This window comes from Elephantulus edwardii, unplaced genomic scaffold (genome assembly GCF_000299155.1).
Source record: "Elephantulus edwardii isolate Elephantulus edwardi_28Jun2011 unplaced genomic scaffold, EleEdw1.0 scaffold00109, whole genome shotgun sequence".
Lineage (NCBI taxonomy): Eukaryota > Metazoa > Chordata > Mammalia > Macroscelidea > Macroscelididae > Elephantulus > Elephantulus edwardii.
In genome coordinates this window covers 8,928,477-8,951,848 of record NW_006399859.1, presented here as the reverse complement: position 1 = coordinate 8,951,848, position 23,372 = coordinate 8,928,477, and the positions used below count along the sequence as shown (strand labels likewise).

At 37.0% G+C, this 23,372-nt stretch overlaps 2 protein-coding genes across 4 annotated transcripts in view; one reads left to right on the top strand and one right to left on the bottom strand.

The window, feature by feature from the left end:
• Positions 1-23,372, bottom strand: part of SOX6 (SRY (sex determining region Y)-box 6) — a 704,108-nt gene that overhangs the window by 146,843 nt on the left and 533,893 nt on the right. For 2 of the 3 annotated variants that reach the window (XM_006892046.1, XM_006892045.1), the window contains 3 exons: positions 17,737-17,857; positions 4,412-4,491; positions 2,706-2,828 (listed from right to left, as the gene is read on the bottom strand). In XM_006892046.1, coding sequence (XP_006892108.1) covers positions 2,706-2,828; positions 4,412-4,491; positions 17,737-17,857 — 324 coding nt within the window. The remainder of the gene's footprint in view (positions 1-2,705; positions 2,829-4,411; positions 4,492-17,736; positions 17,858-23,372) is intronic. The other variant, XM_006892047.1, reaches the window with a different exon arrangement.
• Positions 8,213-8,617, top strand: LOC102853069 (U6 snRNA-associated Sm-like protein LSm5-like). Its single transcript, XM_006892056.1, has 2 exons — positions 8,213-8,479; positions 8,600-8,617. The coding sequence occupies exons 1-2, from the start codon at positions 8,213-8,215 to the stop codon at positions 8,615-8,617; spliced, it is 285 nt and encodes a 94-aa protein (XP_006892118.1).

Here is a 23,372-nt window from a genome sequence, read left to right as displayed (position 1 = left end):
CCTCCTAGTACTAAATGCTTTCATCCAAGATTCATCTGATATTGGTAATAATATCCCTAGTGCCATGACCTCTTATAAACCCTACTTGTATTTTTCTAAGTTCTCTGTCAGTATACTGTTCCAATAACTTTTGGATAATCTTCAGCAAGATTTTGCTTGCATGTGATAGAATTGATACTGTTAGATAATGTCCACACTTGTTGGACCACCTTTCTTTGGAATGGGTATAAATATGGATCTCTTCCAGTCAGTTGGCCTGGTAGCTGCCCTTCAGATTTCTTTACACAACTTGCTGAATACGTTCAGAGCTGCATCTGCTTACTGAAATAAGTAATTTGGAATCTCATAAATTCTGAGGGCCTTATTTTTTGCCAATTCTTTCAGAGTATCTTGAACTTCCTTCTTTATTACCATTGGTTCTTGATCATCTGCTACTTCCTGAAATGGTTCTGATTTAGCCAATTCTCTTTGGTTTGGTAACTATGTGTATTGCTTCCATCTTCTCTCCCCCACCCCTTTAATTTTATTTTGGTTTGCTCTTAAACTGTGTATACCTTGTATCATTTGCATATGCTGAATTTCAAACACTCCTAATTTTACACTGTATTTCAAATGACTACTCATGTACATTGTGCTTTATAACATTAATCATCATTGAACTATGTCTACTATTAATGCTTCCATCTTCTTTGGATGTTTCCTGGATCATTTAATACATTGTTATTGTTATTATATGCTGTCAAGTCACGTGTGACTCATAACAACCCTATGTAAAAGACCTCTGAACCTGGTCCTATCCTGGGCCAACCTTATTGCCTCTGACACACACAACCCCATTACCCCAGTCAATGAGTCAATCCATTACATCAAGGATCTTCCTCTCTTGCACTGTCCCTCTACTCTCCCAAGCATTATGTCCCTCTCCAATGACTGGTCTCTACTTGCAACGTGCCTAAAGTATATCAGACAGAGGTTTAGAATCTTTGTCTCCAAGGTGTAGCCTGGCTTCCATGCTATATTCAACTCTATTCCAGCCCCACAACTCAAAGGAATCAATTCTTCTTATATTATCCCTAATCATTATCCAGCTTTCTGATGCATAGCAAGTAACTGCAAAGACCATGGCCTGCCTCAGGGACACCTTAGTCTCCAGACTGACATCACTGCTCTTCATTACCTTGGAGAGGTCCCTGACAGCGGCCTTTCCCAATGCAATTTGTCTTTTGATTTCCTGGCTTCTGGCACCAAGAGTGTTGAGTGTGGAGCCATACAAACTGAAGCTGTTAACAATCTTAATCTCTTCACCATCTATCATGATGCTGCCAATTGGCCCAGTGGGGAGAATCTTTGTCTTCTTGATGTTGAGCTTCAATCCATATTGAAGGCCACAGTCCTTGACCTTCTGTAGCAAGTGCTTGAGCTCCTCCTCGGTTTCAGCAAGCTAGGTTATGTCATCTGTATGAAGTTGTTGATGAGTTGTCTGCAAATCCCCATGCCACATTCCTCATAGAGTCCAGCTTCTGGATCATCTGTTCCACATAAAGACTGAAAAGGTATGGAGATAGGATACATCCCTTTCCCAGTGTTTCCTTGCTTTGTTCTGATGACTATCTTGTGGTCCAAGTACAGGTGCATAAGCATGATCAAGTGTTTTGGGGATCCCCATTCTTCTCAGAGTTAGTCACAGTTGTGATCCACACAGTTAAATGTCTTTGCATAGCCAATGAAAGACAGATATTCTTCTGGTACATTCAATATAGTCACCATGAGATAGACAGATATATATAATGTATGACTGGTAGAACCAATAGCTACTGAATATATATAACATTGATAGATGCAATTATTTCTTTAATTGGGATGAATTTCCCAACCAAAGTTAGGATATAAATTTGTGAATTAGATTCAATCCATAAAATTTAAATATGTGTTAATCTGAGGAAACCTATATCCATTTTTTTTTATTCAACAGCTAGCTGGCAACTTTCCAATGTCTGATAGTCCCAGAGTGGGATTATAATGATACAGGAGAAGAATTAGTATGAAATTACAAAAAAGGTGGCTATTTGTAGCAGAAAGAATATTCAAAAATATGAAAAAGATTTTTTTTAAAAAAAACCTCAAAGAGCTTTACTAGAAGATCAGATATGAAAGTGTAATAATAAATGCTCTCCAGTAAAAAACATCCACTTAGATGCTAGAAGACATATACTTTTCAGCCTGAGAAAACTTAGTTCATTTGAACTAGGGAAGTTAGAAATCATGAGTAAAAATTCTGCCTTAATGAATATTTTGTACCCTTGGTTAAATAATGTGGCTTCTCTGAATCTCAGTTTTTAGGCTATAAAGGTAGATTGTATTTTATAAAATTATATTTAGATGTATAAAGTTATTATATTTGGTCAAATTTGACAAAATTACTCTATAAACATTAAAGACAAAACTATCACTGTACATAAGAGAAAGTAAATGAGGGAGGAGAAATAAAGTGATGCTGAAACAATCAAATTCAGGGCCACTGATGTGGGCTTTGCCTTTTTCTTTGAAAGAACCAGAGCAAAAGAAGATAAGCCTTAAGAATGAGAGGGGGAAAAAAATAAGATCAGGCTTTATTTTTCACTTTGAGGGTTTACAATTTTGGAGGAAAGCCTAATTGAAAATGTTCGCCCCCCCATCCAATGAAGTGCCAATGGAAGCATCCATACCTCAATGTGTTTGTGGTTGTAAGAGTGGCCACCACCATGTTCAAAGGGGTCCAAATTCCTGCCCAAACCGTCACTTAGGCCCTTTAGCCTTGGGGTAACTTGTGGGTGAGAGACATGACCCTTCTGTTTAGTAGCACAGTCAGAAGAAAAAGAGAAACAAAACATTTTGTCAGAACTCATGAAACAAGACACATATTTCTAAATGTAGGATATTTCTCACACCAAAGGATGAAAAAGAAGCACTAGAACTCAGACTCTCTTATGAAAAAGGCTCCTTGGCTGCAGGACTGAACAGTGGTACTGGTTTCTTATTTCTGTCTCTGATTTAAGAAGATACTCTATAGCATAATTGCAAGAAAAGAAGAAATAGATATGCCTGCATATAAATAAGATTTCTTAACCAAATTTTTATCAACTGCAATAAGTTTTGAGATTAGGAGTGTGTGGGCGAGGGGGAAGGTAGGGGAAATGAAGATGTGGAAGAAAGGTAGGGCAACTGTTCCTGCTAAGCAAAATTTCTAGTTCTACTAATCATTAAAGGATAATTTCTTTCTGAATGAGATTTATGATGAAAACTACTGAAGGTGTTAAAAAAAATGATCATTCATGCTCTTCAGTCTTCTATTTATTTTTAGGTTAAAAAAAAGTTCATAGGCGTTAGTTCTAGGTCCATTTGAAAAAGTTCAAAATTATCCTTTCCTGATAAAATATTTGTACATTTTTCACATTCAACCCATTATGTTCAAGCATTCTAAGGAAAAGCACTTATAGAAATAATGCCTAGCTAGATGCTATCATCTATATTGTCAAAGAAAACATCAACATCAGTAAACGTTTATAATAAAATAGTATCTTAAATTAACATTCTCCTATATTGAAATTAAAATTATTTTCATATATGTCCTTTATGTTTAAATGCTAGAGGCTTGGATGTTACTTCAATGATCTTTTTTGCTTTTATGTGTTACTTTTTTCCCCCATTTAAAAGTCTATTTTGCATTCATTTTAAAAATAAAAAATATTGTATATTTTAAAACTTCATTTAAAAAATGTAGTGCTTGAAGGATATAAAGATCACCCAGTCCTATTTAAAATTTTTCATTTTACATGAGAAGAAAGTGAAGTGCATATGAATTTTCATTCAATATTCAAAACACTTTCTCCTCATGTTTTCGTAATATAGGAAACTAATCAAGAATTTGGTTAGATCCTGGAAAGGATGAAAACACACATATTTAGAAGCAACATATTCACATTTTACCCAACAGTTCTCAAGTAACTTAAGAGTAACAATCCTTATTATATGAACTGCAAGAAAAAAATATATATAATAGCATTCTCGGTATTAATGTTTATGTGTAAAAACAAATAAGGACCTAAGTGGAGACACAGACGCAAAGCTTATATGGGGAAAACTTGCATAGCCAATAATGCTAAGCCATTAAAACTTTAAAATGGTAACCTCACCTGATAGAGACTGTGTAGTACTAAGTCATAATGCAATTTTCCCCTTTAAAATTATTGAAGCTGGCAGGGTTTTTTCCCCCCTTCACTTGCAGTATGATAAGCACTTAAGGTGTTAATCTTTGTGGGCTATACTTAAAAATTATTTAACATTCAGGCCATTATTTAGCATACAGCTGGTTAGCAGTTTCCCACTAAAGCACTGGCTTGTATCCCACATTTTTTTTTCTTCTGGCACTTACCTGGAGCTGTAAAGGGCTGAGTCCAGAAGCAGCAGCAGCTGCCATTGTTGATGGAATGAACTGTACGGGGTAGTTATCACCTGTCAGAGAGAACAATGCATACAGGTTTAGACAATGCACAGGGAATCACAGCAGACAAGTACAAACATGGTCCTTGGATTGCCTGAGCTTTACAACATTGCTCTAAGCCCAAACATCTGCAGAAACAAAAGGCTTAGTTGGGCACAGACTTGCATGCTGCCTTGGAACTTTTTGTTAACAGATAGCTGGTAGGCAAACTGGCAAAACATGAATGTGATGTAAAAAAATTAAATGTGCAATTCAAGCATGTTCACTCCATTACAAATCTTGTAATACATCATTTTTTTAAGAGTAAAAAAATATCTTAAAGCCAGCCTGACACTCAAAACACTGAGAAAGCACTGAGGCTTTTATATTAGAACAACAAACACACTTTGGCTTGATAGGCAAGGCAAGAATACTAGAGTCCACAAAAAAGACTATGAGGTAGTTACCACTCATAATCAACTTTACTTTATAAAAAGTAATTAATTTTAAATGTAACCTTATCAGAGTGACAGTAGTGAGAGTGTTGTGTTATTTTATTTGTTAGCACCTTTGAAATGCCTGCTATTCAAATAAGAATGGAAACCATATTTTTGTGGATTTATTTCTGATAGAATTTGATATTTAATAAAGATTTAAATAAAGATTTATCAACTATTTTTCCCCATGGTGATTTGATTAAATAATTAGATGAAATATCCACTTTTAAAGTGTCCCAGAGGTTGAGCGTAGTCTAGCATGGATGAATGTTATCTCTTAGTGTCTGGTTCCAGACCACCACCACGCATGGTGACTGAAGTACTTGCTGTGACCTAAAAGGACACAGGTGGTCAAGTTGTGGCCACAAGAACCGAAAGTGATAAGGAATGTATCACGATAATGGGAACTAAAATAAAAATTAATACTTATGGAGAAATTAGACAATATCAGTGATTTAATGGAGTGTCACTTTGGCTTCAGCTACTTATTTAAAGTCAGTGTTATATACTATCTCTAGGCTATATTTTAATAAGCTGTTCCTCCACACATTTTTGACATTTATAATAATCATGCTGTTTTACATGAACTATTCCACACTAAAAGGCTGGATGCAATAAATGAAGAGATGATGTAGAAAGAACCTCAAAATTAAAAGTAGTCCACTGGAAAGCAATAAGCCCTCTTTTTAAAATATTTTCCTTAACCTGGAAGCTTCCTGGTGCCCTTGCTTCCTTGGAACTTATCCTGTTTGCCACATGAAGAACTACTCACTCAGCTGGCCCAATGTAAATTTTAAGTTGCTTCCACTTTTAACAAATTGTTAGCTTCTAATCTACACAGTCTCTTTGCATCATATCCATAATACCTCATCAGACCATTGAGCACAGTGTGTGCTTGTACACAGTCCAGTAACAATTGGCTTCTGATTGCATATGGAGCGCTGCTACAATGCATTCACTAACACTATATTGTGCTGGTCTCCTATGGAGCAATGTTCAAAATATCTGATCCTTTTCCCCTTCCATGAGGTTGTTTTTCATGTGCAGAGCTATATGAGCTTTCTAGAAAAGATAACTAGGCCAAATTATTTTTATAGTAAATGACTATATTTATGCTTAAATAATTCTACTGATCTTCTTGATATTTAAACTAAATTATCTGAAGAAAGAATATCCTAATCTAAATTAAATAGTATTTCTTTGGTCTACATCTTATCAGGTTAAAAAAAAATCACAAAATGACACTGAATTAATGATGCTTCAAAAACAGAGGGGGGAAAATCTCCATTGCAACCAACACGGACTGCCTCCTGAAACATTTTAGAGCTGTTCTTTCTTTAAATATCATGCATTATTCATACTAATGCTAAACCACAATTCCCCCCTCCCTGTAAGTTTAATACCAGTTGCTTTATTTGTACTAAAACATTTTTCATGTCAAACATATTTTAAAAAATCAAACTCTAAAAGAATTCCCTGGGGCACTCCTTTTTCCATAGCTGTCATGCTTCTATGGTATGAAATAGTTGAATTTTTTTATCGTTTTTGCCTTGCCAGTTAATTTATTACTATCTCTACCACACCCTGTAGTCCTCTCTAGCTCACCTGCTGGCTACAAACAGCTTTCTTTCCATTTCTGACAAGCATTTTTTTTTTTTAAAAAGAAAATATGTTTTAAACCTTCCTAGTAGTTTGAATCTGTGTATCTAAATATAATCTTTAGAAAGCTATTTTCCCAGGACATATCAGTGTATCAATGGAGAATGTAGAAGTGAATACATTAGAGCAACCAAGTATGTCACAGGGATTGATTAGAAGAGAAAGAAAGGAAAAGGTAGGAGAGGGAAAGATAAGTCAGAAGAGAAAGGGGAGTTAATGGTGGGAGGAAAAATGTAAGAGCACAAGAATTTTAAGAGTATAGTGAAGTTTGATTTTTTTTTTAAAGAGTATCAAATGCTTCTCTCCCCTAACCCCCCTCCCCCATTTTCTCTGTATGAGAGTTGATCAAGTAAAGTTCTCAGTGGCTGTCCTGGCAAGGAATCAGTCAACGTGTTGTAGCAATTTTTTTCAAATTTGTTTCTGGATTTGAAATGCTTGCGTGAGGACCCATTCTTCTTAAATTTGTACAAAGAAAGACGAAGCCTGTTGGAACAGGCTGGCTTTAGGTACTACCGTAATTTGGCCCTTGCTACTTTGAGTGCAAAAAAAAATCCCCAAAAGCCAGTTTAAGCAATAATACCTACTCTGTAAATCCATCTTTCCAACCACATAGATTTTTCAACTATTTTTATCTCCAGATTATAGTAAAAATACAAAAAAAGAAAAATCTATAGGCCATTTGCCTGGAATTAGTTTGAAGTGAAGTAGGCAACAGCCCTGCAGAATCAAAGCAGAATCAAGAATCCTTGGAAGTAAATTCTTACGTTTTCAGGGAAACTGAAATGAGGCCAAAACTTAGTGGAACTTAAACAGGGAAGAAGAGAAGTCTGGACTGCTAATCTAGTGTTCAGTCTACCTCCTACAATAGCATACTTTGTGTAATTCAGATATACCTTCAACTGTTAAGAAACAGTTAAAAATTTTATGGCTAACATTTTATCCATTCTCTTTCATTCTACAGAACAAGAGATAGACTGGTGGAGTTTGCTGAGATATTAACTTCATGTACCATACCAATCTGTTGGGGAAATTATCTAAAGATGTTGAAGTAAGAGGAAGCTAAAAAAAAAACTGAAGTAGGAGAGGAGGTGTACTGCAGGGGATTGCTTAAAATGGTTTTTAAAGCCATTGTCTTTGTTATTATATATCTGTGTAAGATTATGTCAATGTGTGGTATTCCTGGTCGACAAAAGGGAATGGTTAGCTTAGTAATAACGTAAATAAAGTGAAGTCACCTCTCAGGTGGAGCCATACAAACAAGGTGTGTGGATCACTAATAGGGACTTGATCAGTTTTTTCCACAATCTAATCCTGAATTTAACTGGCCCAGAGAGGAAAATGGAGATCTCATTACCATCAAGAAGAAAGAACTAGAGAATTTAGTAAGTTCTTTGGACATCTCTGTGTGAACCAGAGATGGAGAACTGTGCTAACAAAGAGACAGACAAGACTAAGAGACGGAAGCAAAGATGATTCCAGCAGTAGCAGCAGAGGGGTTGGGGAATCAGACACAGTGCTGTGAACTCCTGTCCTAAGGAGCAATAAAGCTGAGTACTTACTGAAAAGGTGGGTGCCGCAGGCCACTTCCAGCATAGCCATGGCGGCTAACGCTACCAACAAGCCATCGCAACTACTGCCTCTAGAACTTATGGACAAATGTGTAGGATCAAGGATTCATACTGTGATAAAGAGTGATAAGGAAATTGTTGGCACACTTCTAGGTTTTGATGACTTTGTCAATATGGTCTTGGAAGATGTCACTGAGTTAGAAATCACACCAGGCGGAAGATTTACCAAATTAGATCAGATTCTGCTCAATGAAAACAATGTAACAATGCTGATTCCTGGAAGAGAAAGACCTGAAGTAAGAGTGGATTTTCCGACTGAATACTGGCTCCTGTTTTGTTTTATAAAGGCAACAAAATGGATTTTTTAAAAAACTTTTTAATCTTGAAATTCTGTAATGCTAAGTTTCCTGTTACAGGGAAATGTTTTGAGATAAATGGTATATGCCAATTTTTATAAGTTAATCATAAAAATGTTTTTTGTTAAGTGTAAAAATTAAAAAAGAAAAGGTGGGTGCCTCTGGGCACTTGCTATGGTAGCTTGGTTGGCCCACCAACCAAGCTAGAGCCAAGCAAATTCGTGCCTACAATTACTGGCAAAATGGCAAGGGGGGTGAGGGGAATTTACAGAGCTCAAAGAGCTTTGTAACACTTGCCTGCACAGGAGGAGGGGTCAAGACCATGAAGCTCAGGGTCAGAGTGAGGCCAATATATGAGTATATTGAGCTAAGGCTGTCCTAACAGAAACTGCCAGAGAAAAGGCTGTTCTGAATGCATCTGTAGCCTAAGTGCTTCCATATATAAGTTGTAACCTCTTTCCTATTAAACCTCATAATCATGAGCATTTTCTATGAGTTCTTTGTGGCAATTACAATGAATTACAAAACATAGTTAAGAGAATTATTGAGTGTTATGGGAGGGAAAGTGTGAGTTAATATTCTTAGAAGATGTGAACCATGCAGGGCATGCTTGGCCTCAGTGGAATCAATGTTGTACTGTTAATAATGTTGATGGGGATCCTTCTCCCTTGGGAAGTCGGCTGGACGTCGACTCTGCCTCTCAAACTGACTATCTTTTGTACAGTGGAACTCCAGCCTCATATCGTATTTTCCAATCTTCAAAACAAGGACAATATGCTAAGCAATCTAACTATATCACAGATTATTATCATCATAGGATCACGAGCGATATTTAAATGATCTAACAACCTATGAAAGCTCTGGTGGCCTAGTGGATAAGTTGTGTGCTGCCAACCCAAAGGTGGGTGATTAAAATTCACCAGCAGCTCTACAGGTGACAAATGGGCAATCTGCTCCCATGTGATGTGCAACCTCTGTAAACCCAATAGGGGTCAGCTATTAGTCAGTTCCAACTTAATTGAAATGAGCTGAGTTGAATTTAACAACCTATAGACAAATCCTAACTTTATGAACTATTTTTCAACAATATGTAAATATTTCAATCATAAACATTTGGACACACACCACTTTACAGATGCCTTGCTGTTTTTTATATGTTATCAAGTCAGACCCAACCCATAGCTGACCTTCCAGTGGGTTTTCAAAGGCAGTAAATCCTTCTTCTGCAGAGCAGTTGGTGTACTCGAACTGCATGTATTCGGGTTGGCAGTGCACCTCCTTACCACTAGGCCGAGAGAGCTCTCTACACCCCTCTTACTAGGTGATGTGTACCAAAGTAGTAAAAATTTTACAATTTTCTTATTGTTTTGCTTTTGTTATCTGCCATTCAGTCACTTCTAATTCACAGTGGTACTCTGCTCAGAACCTTGACTACCCTGTACCATCTTCACGATCTCCACCATGCTCAAACCCATTGTTACAGTCAACCCATCTCCTTGAGACTCTTCTCTCTTTCAATAATCCCTCAACTTTTACCAATATGATGTCTTTTCCAAGTTCTGGCCCCTACTAACAATATGCCCAAATCATATGTGTTCTGAAGGAATTCTCTAGATAAGTCACATATGCTTGTAAGAAATTACATTGTCACATATCTTTGTGAGAAATTATACTGTGACAAAAGTTGGCAGGTAGTACCTGCCATGTTTGTAAACTATAAAAATTATAATTTATGAATTATAATCTATAAACCATATTTATAAACCTAGAAAGGAGAAGAATTTTAAAAACAAGAAGATCTCTAATTTGTTCTGGAAACAATTAGATAAAAGAACTGGCAAAATATTTGATTCTGTGAATGCACCATAATGTCTCAATCCATTATTTTTGGTTGGACATCTGGGCTGTTTTTATGTTCTTGCGATGGTTAAAAATGCTGCTATGAACACTGATGCACAAATCTCCATTTGTTTATCAGTTCTCATTTTCTCAGAGTATACTCCTGTTCTTCTCAAAGTCAGCCAGAGTTTATTATGATCCACAGTCAAAGGCCTTTGCATAATCAATGAAACATAGAAAGACATTCCTCTGTTATTCCCTGGTTTTAGCCAAGATCCATCTAACATTAGGTACAATATCCCTAGAACCATGACCCTTCTAAAGCCAGCCTGCACTTCTGACAGTTCTCTATCTGTTGTTGTTGTTATGTGCCGTCGAGTCGCCTGCGACTCATAGCGACCCTATGTACAACAGCCCTAAACTCCGCTCTGTCCTGTGCCGATCGCACTGTCTCTGACACTCCCATCCCAATTATCCCAGTCACTGAATCAATCCACTTCATAGAGGGCCTTCCTCTCCTGCGCCGTCCCTCCACCCTCCCAAGCATGATGTCCCTCTCCAAGGACCGGTCTCTCCTCACTACATGTCCAAAGTAAGTTAGATGGAGCCTCAGAATCCTTGCCTCCAAGGAGCCACGTGGTTTAACCCTCTCCAGGACAAATCTATTTGTTTTCCTAGCAGTCCATGGAATTCTCAGTACTCTTCTCCAGCACCACAGCTCAAAGGCATCAGTTCTCCTTCTATCCTCCTTGGTCATTGTCCAACTCTCTGATGCATAACAGGTGATTGCGAAGACTATGGCCTTAGTCTCCAGAGAGACACCACTGCTCTTCAGCACTTTGGAGAGGTCCCTAACAGCAGACTTTCCCATGGCAATGCGCCTTTTAATTTCCTGGCTGCTGGTGCCAAGACTGTTGACTATGGAGCCAAGCAAACTAAAGCTGTGTACAATCTCAATCTCTTCACCATCCATCCTGATGCTGCCGATTGGTCCAGTGGTGAGAATGTTTGTCTTCTTGACATTGATCCTCAATCCATATTGTAGGCTGCAGTCCTTGACACTCTGCAGCAGGTGCTTCAGGTTCTCTATCTATGTACTGATAATCTTCAGCAGAATCTTGCTTGCATATGATATCAATGATATTGTTCAATGATTTTCGCACTCTGTTGGTCACCTATCTTTGGAATGGGGAAAAAACCAAAGATCTCTTCCAGTCAGTTGTCCAAGTGGTTGTCCTCTGGATTTCTTGACACAACTTGGTGAGCACATCTAGGGCAGCATCTGTTAGTTTAAATACATCAACTATTATACCATCAATTCCTGGGGCCTTATTTTTGCCAATTCCTTCAAAGTGGTCTTGAACTTCTTCCTTCACCACCATAGGCTCTTGCTCATATGTGCAGGAGGAGAGGGGATTAATCATGGTTGTGTACAGTTTGTTGGTTGGGGAATGAGGGAAATTGAAAGAATTTGTTCTTGAAAATAATGTATTTTAATTTTGTAAATAAACCAGTAGAAAACTAAAAAATATAAGAATTGGTAAAGATTACAACATATCCTGCTGGGATCACAATGATCTTATTTATCTTCTTAAACAACACCGGTAGCCTAGTGGTAAGAATCCAATCGGCGATGTAATTCTAAAGGTATATGGTTCAAATCCACCAGGTGTCCCATGGGAGGACAGGCAATCTCCTCTTGTGTGATTTACCACCTTTGAAAACCTGCTGGAGGATCAGCTATAGGTGATTCTGACTCCATAGTAAACAGCAACAACACTTCAAATAATATAGACATGGTGAAACGTTTTAAGCCTAGGACATTCTCTGATATAATCTTTATTGTTTTACATTTTTAATTAGGATCAAATAAAATTAAATATTAATCTCTTCAATTACTTTATAATTGTATATACTCTTGCCACTCATTTGAAAATTCATGTAATTTGTTAAAATAGTAATTAAATGTTGGTGTTGTTAGGTGAATTAGAGGGAGCTCATTTTTGTTGTTGTTAGGTGCTATCAAATTGAGTACAACTTATAGCGACTCTGTGAACAAAAGATCTGGACCTTGACATATCCTGTGCCATCCTCATCATCTTTGACACACTAGAGGCTGTTGCTGTGTCTTTCTTTCTTTTACTGACTTTCCATCTTCCAAGTGTGACGTCCTTTTCCAAGGAATAGTCTTAGCTATGTCCAAAGTATCAAAGATAAAGCTTCACCATATTTCACTCCAAGGAACATTTAGTTTGCACTTTTTCCAAACATATCTGTCTGTTCTCTGGCAACCTATGGAGTATTTAACGTTATTCAGCCCCATAATTTAAAGGCCTCAATTCTTCCATTATACTTATTCATTTTTTTAGCTCTTTGATGCATAACAAGTGATTGATAAGAACATAACACGACCTGAGTCAGGCGTACCTTAGTCTTCAAACTAACATCATTGCTCTTCAGCATTTTGGAAAGGTCTGTCCGTGTCAGTAGACTTGCTCATTGCAATACCACTCATGATTTGCTGACTGCTAGAGCCAACAGTGTTGATTGTTGATTCAAGTAAGATGATATCATTGACAGCCTCAATACTTTCCCATCTATCACAATATTTACTGTTGGTCCTGTGGTGAGGATCTTTGTTTTCTAGATGTTGAGAAGTAACCTATACCAAAGGCTGTAGTTCTAGCAGTTTCTAAATAGAACAAATCCTGTTCAACCTGCACCATCATAACAATTTTTGTGGTGCTTAAAGCCATTGTTGCAATCATCGTATCAATCCATCTTATTAAAGGTCTTTGCCTTTTTTTGGTGCTGATTCTACTTTGCCCAGCATGAGTCCTTTCTCTTGGGATGGACCCCTCCAGTTAATATATCTAATCATCCTTGCTTCTAAGAAGCACTCTGGCTGCACTTATTTCTAGACAGATTTATTTGTCTATCATTTCTGTGTCCTAGTGGCATGGGCATAATGTTTTGAGCTTTTAACTAAAATATTAGCATTTTAATCTACTAGCCACTCAGTATGAGAAAAATGGACAGTTTCCTCTTATAAAGAATTACAGCCTTAGAATCCTGAGAGAAGTTCACTATGAATCAGAACCCACTAAGCTGCAGAATCTTTTTTGGATGACAATTAATAAGTAGATGTAAATGACATAATAAGTATATATTCATAAATTACCTAACAGCAACAATTCATACTGTGAAACAGGGGACATTATGTGATTTGGATGTGGTGTGAACAGCATATTGTATATAAGTAGTCTACTGGATTACAAATAAGTTCTATATGCACACACATATCCAGTATATTATACTTGCTAGGCTGCTGGCTAGAAAGTCAGTATACTAACCACTGCAAGGGAGAAGGTTCAGGCAGCCTGCTCTTGTTAAGATTTACTCCTTGGATACTCAATGGAGGGTTCAAATGAGGTGGAATCTACTTGACAGCAGTGGGTTTAGATTTGTATATTTTAAAAAACCCAAACATACTGCCGTCGAGTCAGAACCAAGTCATAGCTGGCTTTGCAGTGGGTTTTGAGAGGCTTTAAATGTCATAAGACAAGACTGCCTATCTTTCCTATGGAGTAGTTGTGGGATATGAATCAACTGTCTTTTGAGTTGGCAGTGCAACTCTAATCTCACTAGATCACCAGCATTCCCTTTGGTATACATATATACAGACGTACACACACACACACACACACACACCCACACACACCCCATTAACATACTTAGTAGCTAATGGTGGTTCTAGGTTCACAGCCACCCAGAATGGCTTTGGAAGAAAGATCCAGAGATAGACTTTAAAAATAGCCACTGAAAACCCAGAAATCACAATGCTACACTGATATTCACTAGCGTCCCCAAAACCCAGTGGAGTAGTTTCACTTTGCCCATTTGGGGACATCATAAATTAGACTCTACTCAACAGTGACTAACGAGTGAAACAATGTAAGGTGACAAATAAATAGTGCACAGTAAATTCTAATTGAAACAAAAGAGTTTTTAAAAAATCATAGCACTATTGATTAGTGAAATGTATGTTAGTAAACTTGCACATGATGTCTTTTTCCATGGACTTTTCCCATCCTGAGTGTAGACCCAATGTGGATGAGATGCCATTTACCATCCTTGCCTCTAAGGAGCACCCTCATTGTTCTTCCTCCAAGACAGATTTGACTGTTTTTTGGCCGTCATTAGGATAGTCAATACTTTCTACCAACACTAAAATCCAAAGGCATTGATTCTCCTTTTGTCTTCCGTATTCATTTTCCTTTCAGATGCATAAGAACCAACTGAAAATACCATGGGTTGGGTCAGGAGGGCCATATTCTTTAAACTAATATCCTTGCTCATTAGCACATTAAAGAAACAATGATGATAAAGAAAGGAATCCAAGCTGCATTGAAAGCATTGGCAAGAAACAAGGGTCCAGGAATTGATGAAGTATATAATTTGACAGATTCCAACAAACATGCAGCCCTGAACATGCTCACCAGCTTCTGTCAAGAGACCTAGAAGGCTGCTAATTGGCTAACTGACCAGAAAAGATGCAATTTGTTTCCATTTTCAAAAATGGTGATCCAAGAGAATGTGGAAGTTATAGAATAAAATTAGTATCATATGCAAGAAAAATCTTGTTAAAGATTATTAAAAAATGTCTCTAACAGTACACCAACAGAAAACAGTAAAAAATTTAAGCTGAATAATAATAATAATAACCATTATTATTATTATTATACTAGTTTATTTACAAAATTGTTAATGCATTGTTTTCCAGACCAGAGTCTTCCAATTTTAATAAGACCATGGCACCAGGGAGTTCACTCCTGATGTCGGGTGGATCCTGGCTGAAAGCAGAGAATACCAAAACAGGCCTATCTATCTTTTATTGACTATGCAAAGGCATTTGGTTGTGTGGATCACAACAAATTCTGGCTAATATTGAGAGAATAGAAATTCCAGGAAACTTAATTGTGCTCATATGAGCCCTAAACTTCGACCAAGAGGCAGTGTCAGAACAAAGCAAGGGAATGCACATCAGGTCTATGTCTTTTTCCCATTCCTATTTAAATTGTGTGCTGAACAAATCATTCAAGAGGCTGAATTTTGTGAAGAAGAATGTTGCATCAGGATTTAAGGAAGACTCATTATGCAGATGACAGAACCTTTCTTGATGAGAGCGAGGAGGATTTAAAGGGCTTGCTGCAGTAGATCAAAGACTACACAGTCTATGGATTAGATCTTAACATCAAGAAAACAAAAACCTTCACCACTGGACCAACAGCAACATCATGATAGATGGAAAAATTATTGAAACTGTTAATGATTTCAACTTACTTCAATCCACAATCATCCCTGTTAGCATAAGCACTCAAGATCAAAAGAAAAGTGTGCATCAGGGACCTCTCCAAAGTTCTGGAGAGCAATGATGTTAACTTAAAGACTAAGGTGAGCCATCTCCAAGCCATGAGGTTTTTTCTTTTAGTTTCTGCCCCTTCTCCTCCTTTTTTAATAAATATTTCATTTACTTTATATTTTATGTATGTACATTATGTCCTTATCATCTTCTATCCACACTGTGCTTCACTGAACCCTTCCGATACACTGTATTTCACACAATCCCCTACTTATCTTTGTTGACTAATATACCATCACTTCAAGTCCCCATTAAATCTTTCCCATTCCTTCATGCCTCAGGATAAATCTGCCCACTAAACTACTATTCTAGCGAATTTCCATGTCATAGACATTTTCATTACTTGCTATACATTTGAAAGTTGAACAATGACTAAGGATGGCAGAAAGAATCTATGCCTTTGAGTTGTGATGCTAGAGAAGCATACTCAATGGACAAGAGAACAAACAAGTCTGTCTTGGACCAGGTGCTCCTTGGAAACAAGGATGGCAAGGCTTCAGCTCACATACTATAGACATGTTGTTAGAAGGGACCAGTCCTTGGAGAAGGACATTATGCTCAGAAAGGTAGAGGGTCAGCATAGAAGAGTAAGACCCTCAACAACAGGGATTAAAATAGTGGCAATGAGTAACAATGAGTTCAAGAATAATGGAGATGGTGAGATGGCACAAGATAGTGCAGGGTTCAGATCTGTTGTTTATAGTTTTGCCATGAGTTACACTCAAGATGATGGTCCATAAAAACAACCACATTTTCTCTTACCCCAAAAGCCATTTTCATCATCGACCCTTAAATTAGTCAATCTCTTAACGTTTTTAGGCTTTAAATTATTTGAGATTTGTCTTAAACTTCTTACAAGGAAGGGAGTTTTCACTGAATACAAATAATAATTAATGCCAGCAAGCAATTTAATAAATTCTAAACCAAATAGGTTTGTTTTCATGCTACTTGCTAAGCTTGCTTGACAGAATTTGAGTAGATTTATACTTTATTACTTATTTAAGCATATAAAAATGCCTTTGTTCAGTTTTTAAACCTTATACCCAAAGAAACTGCTCTACTATGATTTGGTAGTTAATATACTCAGGTTAATACGTTAAAAGGACTTGACACAGAAATTATTAATGAGTAGAACAAGGTCACTACTTCTGAGCTGAGGTCACTTACAAAGAATACACAAATGAAATTAAGGTTGACTTTTATTTACTTGACTATCTTCTTATATTGGATTCCTTTGGCAACGTATCTTCAAACATTTAAAATCCTGTTTACAAGGAAGCTCTGAAAGAAGCTTCAAACCATTATGTCCCTAATTGAATTCCCCAGGAGTCCAGTAAAGTCTGAGGAATAAAGAAAAATCGTAACATTTGCTAAATCATTTCAAAACATATTCATTGCAAGGTTATGTGACCTGTTTCTGAGGTTTAAAGATGAATAAGAAAATATTACTGAATGCTTCATTATATAAACTAAAATTAGAAAGAATTTTACTTATAGTGTTAAGCTAATTAAATCAGCTCCATTTTTGCTTTTGTTTTTCCACTTTTGTTTCTGTGGTAAACCAGGCAACAAATAATAACATTTTATATTGTACAAGATCACTCTTTCAGAGAAGAAAAGATTTTAAAAAAAAAGGATCTTCAAGAAAATACAATTATCCAAGGTAGAGGTATGAGAGAGAACTGACCTGGCAGTACCCAGGAAAAGTAGTAGTTTTTAGGAGAACCCAGAGTATGCACAAGTACAGAAGGAAAAGAAAGGTTTGTAGCAACCAATTCGTTTTCACTCTGGCCCTCTTTCCAATTTTACTTTAAAATAAGCTTGCATGATGTTTTAATTCATAATTCCTTTGTATGCTCCTATGTTGTTGTGACTACTAAGCAAAACATGTGGATCTTAGCATTTACCAAAGAATGTTAAGCCCCTCTTTACTTACCTGGTTTGTATGTTATTCCTGGGGGGAAGAGGAATCCCTGTTGGGCAGCAGCAGCTGCTGCCAGGGTCCGCTGGTCATGTGGAAAAATTGGGATCATGAGCGGAGGCATGTGACCCTGAACCTGCTAAACAGAAGAGAGCCTATGATCAGTCAGAGAGCAAATATATGCCAAGAAGTATTTGTTTTTCACCTCAGGTAGTGTGCAGGTCCCACACAACCGCTCACCTCTAACCCCATTCCACATCTACTCTAAGGGAATTCAGGAGAATGTCACCAAACTCTTGTTCTAAGATTCTGTTAGCACAGCAAGGATGTGAATTTCTCATCCCTCTTTCCACCAAATTGTAATTAGTCGTTTTCTTTTCTCTTGTGTTTGTTTCAGTCTTCAAAGAAAGAACTAGAGAATAAGTTCACATTTTTCTTTTTAAATAATATATTCTAATTGTGATTTTAATAAAAGTATACAGAAAAGTTAGGTTTTTCACTCATTCATTGTTGTGCATTTTACCCCCTCTCCCTCCCTTCCCCTTCCATTTTTGCTTATACAACAAAATGTTGGAAGGTTTTGCCCTTTCACCTGCTTTGCATTCTGTGCTTTATTTTGAAAACATTCTTTAGCAACCTTGGTTAGAAAATAATATCTAATTGTTATATATTCCAAAAGCTGTCTCCCCCCAGTTCAGGTATTCTATTTCAAAGCCTCACTACATTATGTTAAACCTAGAGCTCTTCAGATTTAAGGCAACTACATCTTGGTTCCCAATTAAACTAATATTCTTTGCCATACACACCTCGATGCAACATATAAATTGCCTGTCTGGCTAAGCAGTTTTACAGCTTTATGCACTACCATGTAGCTCAGTAATTATGGAGTTGTATTCAGAGAGCATTTCATAGTAAATCCTACTATATCAAATTTCATTTGACCTCAATAAATGTATCAAAGAGCACAAAAATGCAAAATAGGAAATCTTCTCTCTATATCAGTATTTGTATTCCATATAAAGAAAATAAGAGCTATGACAGAATCATGCCCGTGAAAATCACATTTTAATTTCCTACCTCCCTTCTTCACTCAATGCGTTCTACTCTGGTTCCAGGATAGCATCACAGGGAGGCTTTATCCTGGATTTTAGAGCATGGTTTTATAGTTTAGACTGTAAGATTTTTTTTTCCTATTTAAAGATTAAAGCTAGTGTGCACAAAAAGAATTATCTCAAAATTGATATAGGGTCTGTGGCCTATTTACTGGCATAAAAAGATACCTTATAATCTTTATTTTTACCTTTTTTTAATTCAGTTTAATAAACATTTACAGAGATTTTGGATTTCCATTCATTTATTGCAGCACTTTTCTCCCAAACAACTACCTTACAATCTTTTAAGATACAAACCTTTACTAGTAATTCTACTGACCTCAAACCTCTTCCCCTTTTAAATTCCTAAATCTTAAGACAAAACTCCACCTTCTGTCTGGCTTATGACCCTGTTTAAATAGTACCAACATGCCTTGTTCTGTCCCTCTTCTCTTCACAGCCCGGGACATAGTGCAAAAATACTTCTGTGTGAGTCTAAGAAGTTTCATTTACCAACAGCTTTCCTCTAGGGAAAGCCCTAAGATGTGGGTTAATAAAGGGCAAGTAAAAAAATAAACACTTTACAGTATTTTTCTGAATTCATTTCTCACGAAAATCAACTTATAATAAAAAGGTCTTTGTGCAATTACTACCTTGCCAGTGGGGCGTGAAAGAAACTAGCTTTGGGCAGCTATTTCTTCCATTTTAGCTGAGGTAAGCCCTAGTTTTGTACATTAGAGTACAAAGTTAGTCTGCTTAAATTGGAGCTGATCCCCTAGTGCCCAGGTCTTGCCTTTGACCTTGAAGAAAAGCTTTGTTATACAATTCCAGTTTGTTATGATCTGGTGCAAACTTGAGATGTCAAAGATGAGGTTAATATTCTATGCTAGGTAATACAGGACCAACAGTTCTTCAGTGTAAGTGTGAATCAGAGGAGATAATTTAATTTTCCTATAGAAGAAATGTGGTCCTAGAATGTGTAGAGAATTTAATGCAGATGCTTCATACTCTACAGTGGACAGGAAGGTGAAGTATCAAGGGATCATTTTATTTATCAGTTCCTGGCATTAACAAATTGCTGTTGTTAGATGTCATTGAGTCATGCATGACTTATAGCAATCCTATGAACAACAGATATGGACCCTGACCTATCATGCACCATCATTATCATTCAGCACACTTGAGTCCATTGCCAAAAATCACTGTATTAGTCCATCTCAGTGAGGGTTTTCCTCTCTTTTTCTGACTTTCCATCTTTCCTAGCATGATGTCCTTTCCAAGGACTAGCCTTTCCTAACATCATGCCCAAAGTACGTGAGACAAAGCTCTGCCATCCTTGCCTCTGAGAAGTACTTTGGTTGTATCTTCTACAAGACATATCTGTTTGTTCTATTGGTAGTTCATGCAACCAAAATGATAAACAAATGCTAGTTGAGTTTTATTATTATCTAAAATGTCTACGAAAAATAAGGGATATTCAGCATAGGAGAGAAGCTTTGTGGGTTGTACTCAAATATTTTAAGAAATGTGACGTGTGGGAAGAGGATCAAATTAAGTTTTAAGTGGTTACAGAAGGCAGAACTAGTCTCAGTAAAAAGGAATTTTGGGAAGTTTAACTCAAACAAGAATTTTCTGACAGTGAGTGATGTAACAATAACTGATTAAAGATGAGTAGTGAGTATCCTTTCTTTACATTTTCAAGTCAACTAAAGGCCTTCTGTCAAAAATGCTATAAAAGAGGTTATACTACGAAAACTTGATTAGACAGTGACCTGTTAGAATATTTCCAACTTTATCACTTAGAAATGTTAACATTAGAATGTCATTATTAAATGTCATTTTTAGAAATTAGAATATTAGGTTATTATTAGAATGTTTGTATAATGCAATCATTTATGCATTCAACAAATACTTTTGAGAACCTATGTGCTACCTGAACTACCAACTAGAACAAACCCAAATTTGTGATAAATGTGCTAATTTCAGAAAAATGATGCAACAGAATATAGAAATTATCAGATTATATAATTAATAATATATGAAAGTAAATTTTTTGCTGAAGATAATTTAAAAATGGTTGTAGCAGTAAAAAAACTCAAGCTGGATTCAGAACAGGATGTGGAACCAGCAATATTATTACTGATGTCAAATGGATCTTAGTTAAAAGCAGACATATCCAGAGATATCTACCTGAGTTTATTGACTATGCAAACATATTGATCGTAATAAATGATGTATAACATTGTGAAGAATATGGAGTCTCATCAGCAGAGAGCAGAGTCTCCAATCCAAAGGCAACACCTTTCTGGTGTTTCAAATCCACCAGCAGCTCCACAGGAGAATGATGGGCAGTATCCCTGTGTGATTTACCCCTGGGAGTGATTTATAGAGTTGGTTCCCACTTGATAGCAATGAGAGTTGTTGTTTTTTCTTTTGTGTTCCTGTGGAAATTGTATGTAGACCATATAGCAAAGGGATGTTGTATCATTTAAAATCAGAAAAGATGTGCACCAGTTTTACACTTTAACCATACTTATTAAATGTGCATCTTAAGCAAATAATTCAAGAAAAGAAACTCTAAGAAGTAGAAACATGGCACTGGAGTAAAACTTATTCACTACCTGTCATATGTAAATGACAAAAGCTTGTTTGTTGATTGTAAAGATGACCGGAAACACTGACAAAGAATAAATATCACAGCCTTCAGTGTGAACTAAGCTGTGACATAAATAAAATTCCTCACAATTGGGCCAATAAGGAACTTTATGATGACTAGAGAAAAGATTGAAGTTGTCAAGAACTTATTTTACTGGATCTACAACCAACATCCATGGAAGTTGTAGTTAAGAAATCAAAAGATGTGTTGCACTAGGGAAATGTGCTGTAAATTACCTCTTTAAAGTGTTAAATAGCAAAGATTCTACTCCAGAGACTGATTCTGACTCAAGCCATTTTCAATTGCTTCCTATGCATGCAAAGGTCTCCTTTCAGTCAAATAACAGTTTGCTTTGCTTCTGAAACAAACAACCCCACTCATGAGTAATTTGCTGCACTAAGCAATGAATTATGTGATACCAAACAATCAGCATTTTACACAAAAGCAAAGACAAGAAGGTAAAAGGGAGGTAGATTAATAGAAAAAGAAGGAAGTCTTCAAAGTGCAAACACACTGTCAAAATTGTAGTCAACAGCACAGAAATAGCTGTTTGGAATTGGAAAAAAAAGAACCTGATTTATTGTGTAAGGTCTCACCGGTTGTTCTTGGATACTATCAAGTTGGAACAGACCCAGAGGGTTTTCAGGATCAATAAATCACATGAGAGGACACTGCCTATCTTTCTCCTGCAGAGCAGCTGGTAGATTCGAATCACTTGCCTTTGATGTGGCAGCACAGAGTCTTACAACTCCTCCATCAAAACATCCTAATCTACCATGGTGGCTTTCAAATTTTAAATCAGTCTATCCATTTTTAAATCACTAAATCTGAAGTGGGTCAGCAAGTGTTTATTTCTAACATGTTCCCAAGCAAAGGTGGTGTTGCTGGTCCCTGAACAAAATGGTAGTATGCCACCAAACCAGGGTATTGAGATTGATTCATTTCAATGTGAGTTTAGTTACCCAGAAGAACACAAAAGAGAAGAGGGGTAAACACACATGGATCCATTTGAAGACCTAACATGGACTCTAAAGTGCTAATAATTAAATAGAATACTAGAGTGAAGGCATATTTTCCCTTCACATTGGTCACCCAGGACTTGGTAAAATCCACCAGTCTTCTTCAGATGTCCCCTATGTGACAACATGTTAGAAGCATTGTTTTTTAAATATTGTTGTCACTGTATCTCCATGGTGTGAGAATCAACTCATAGCTGATCTTCCACTAGGTTTTCAGAGGCAGTAAATTACATAGGAGGAGACTGTACATCCTTCCCCTATGGAGTAGCTTGTGAATTCCAACCACATGTCTTTGGATTGGCAACAACATAATTTCTTATCACTAAGTCACATGTACAGGAATGGGTCTAACTACCTTCCTTTATAGAAAGTGTGCTGGTGTGATCCAAGGTGATATAAGCAGAAAATACAAATTAAAGGAACAATCTCCTCTCTCACTATTGTTGTTGTTATGTGCCGTCGAGTCACTTGCGACTCATAGCAACCCTATGTACAACAGCCCTAAACTCTTCTCTGTCTCGCGCTGTCTCTGACACACCCATCCCAATTATCCCAGTCCCTGAATCAATCCACTTCATAGAGGGCCTTCCCCTCCTGTACCTGCCCTCCACCCTCCCAAGCATGATGTCCCTCTCCAATGACTGGTCCCTCTTTACAACATGACCAAAGTATGTCAGATGAAGTATGTAAGAATCTTCCAAGGAGCAGCAGCCCGGTTCAACCCTAACCAGGATGAATCTGACTGTTTTCTTAGTAGTCCACAGTACCCTCAATATTCTTCTCCAACACCAAAGTTCAAAGGCATCAATTCTCCTGTTCTCCTTAGTCATTGTCCAACTCTCTGACACATAACAAGTGATTGCAAAGACCATGGCCTGTATCAGA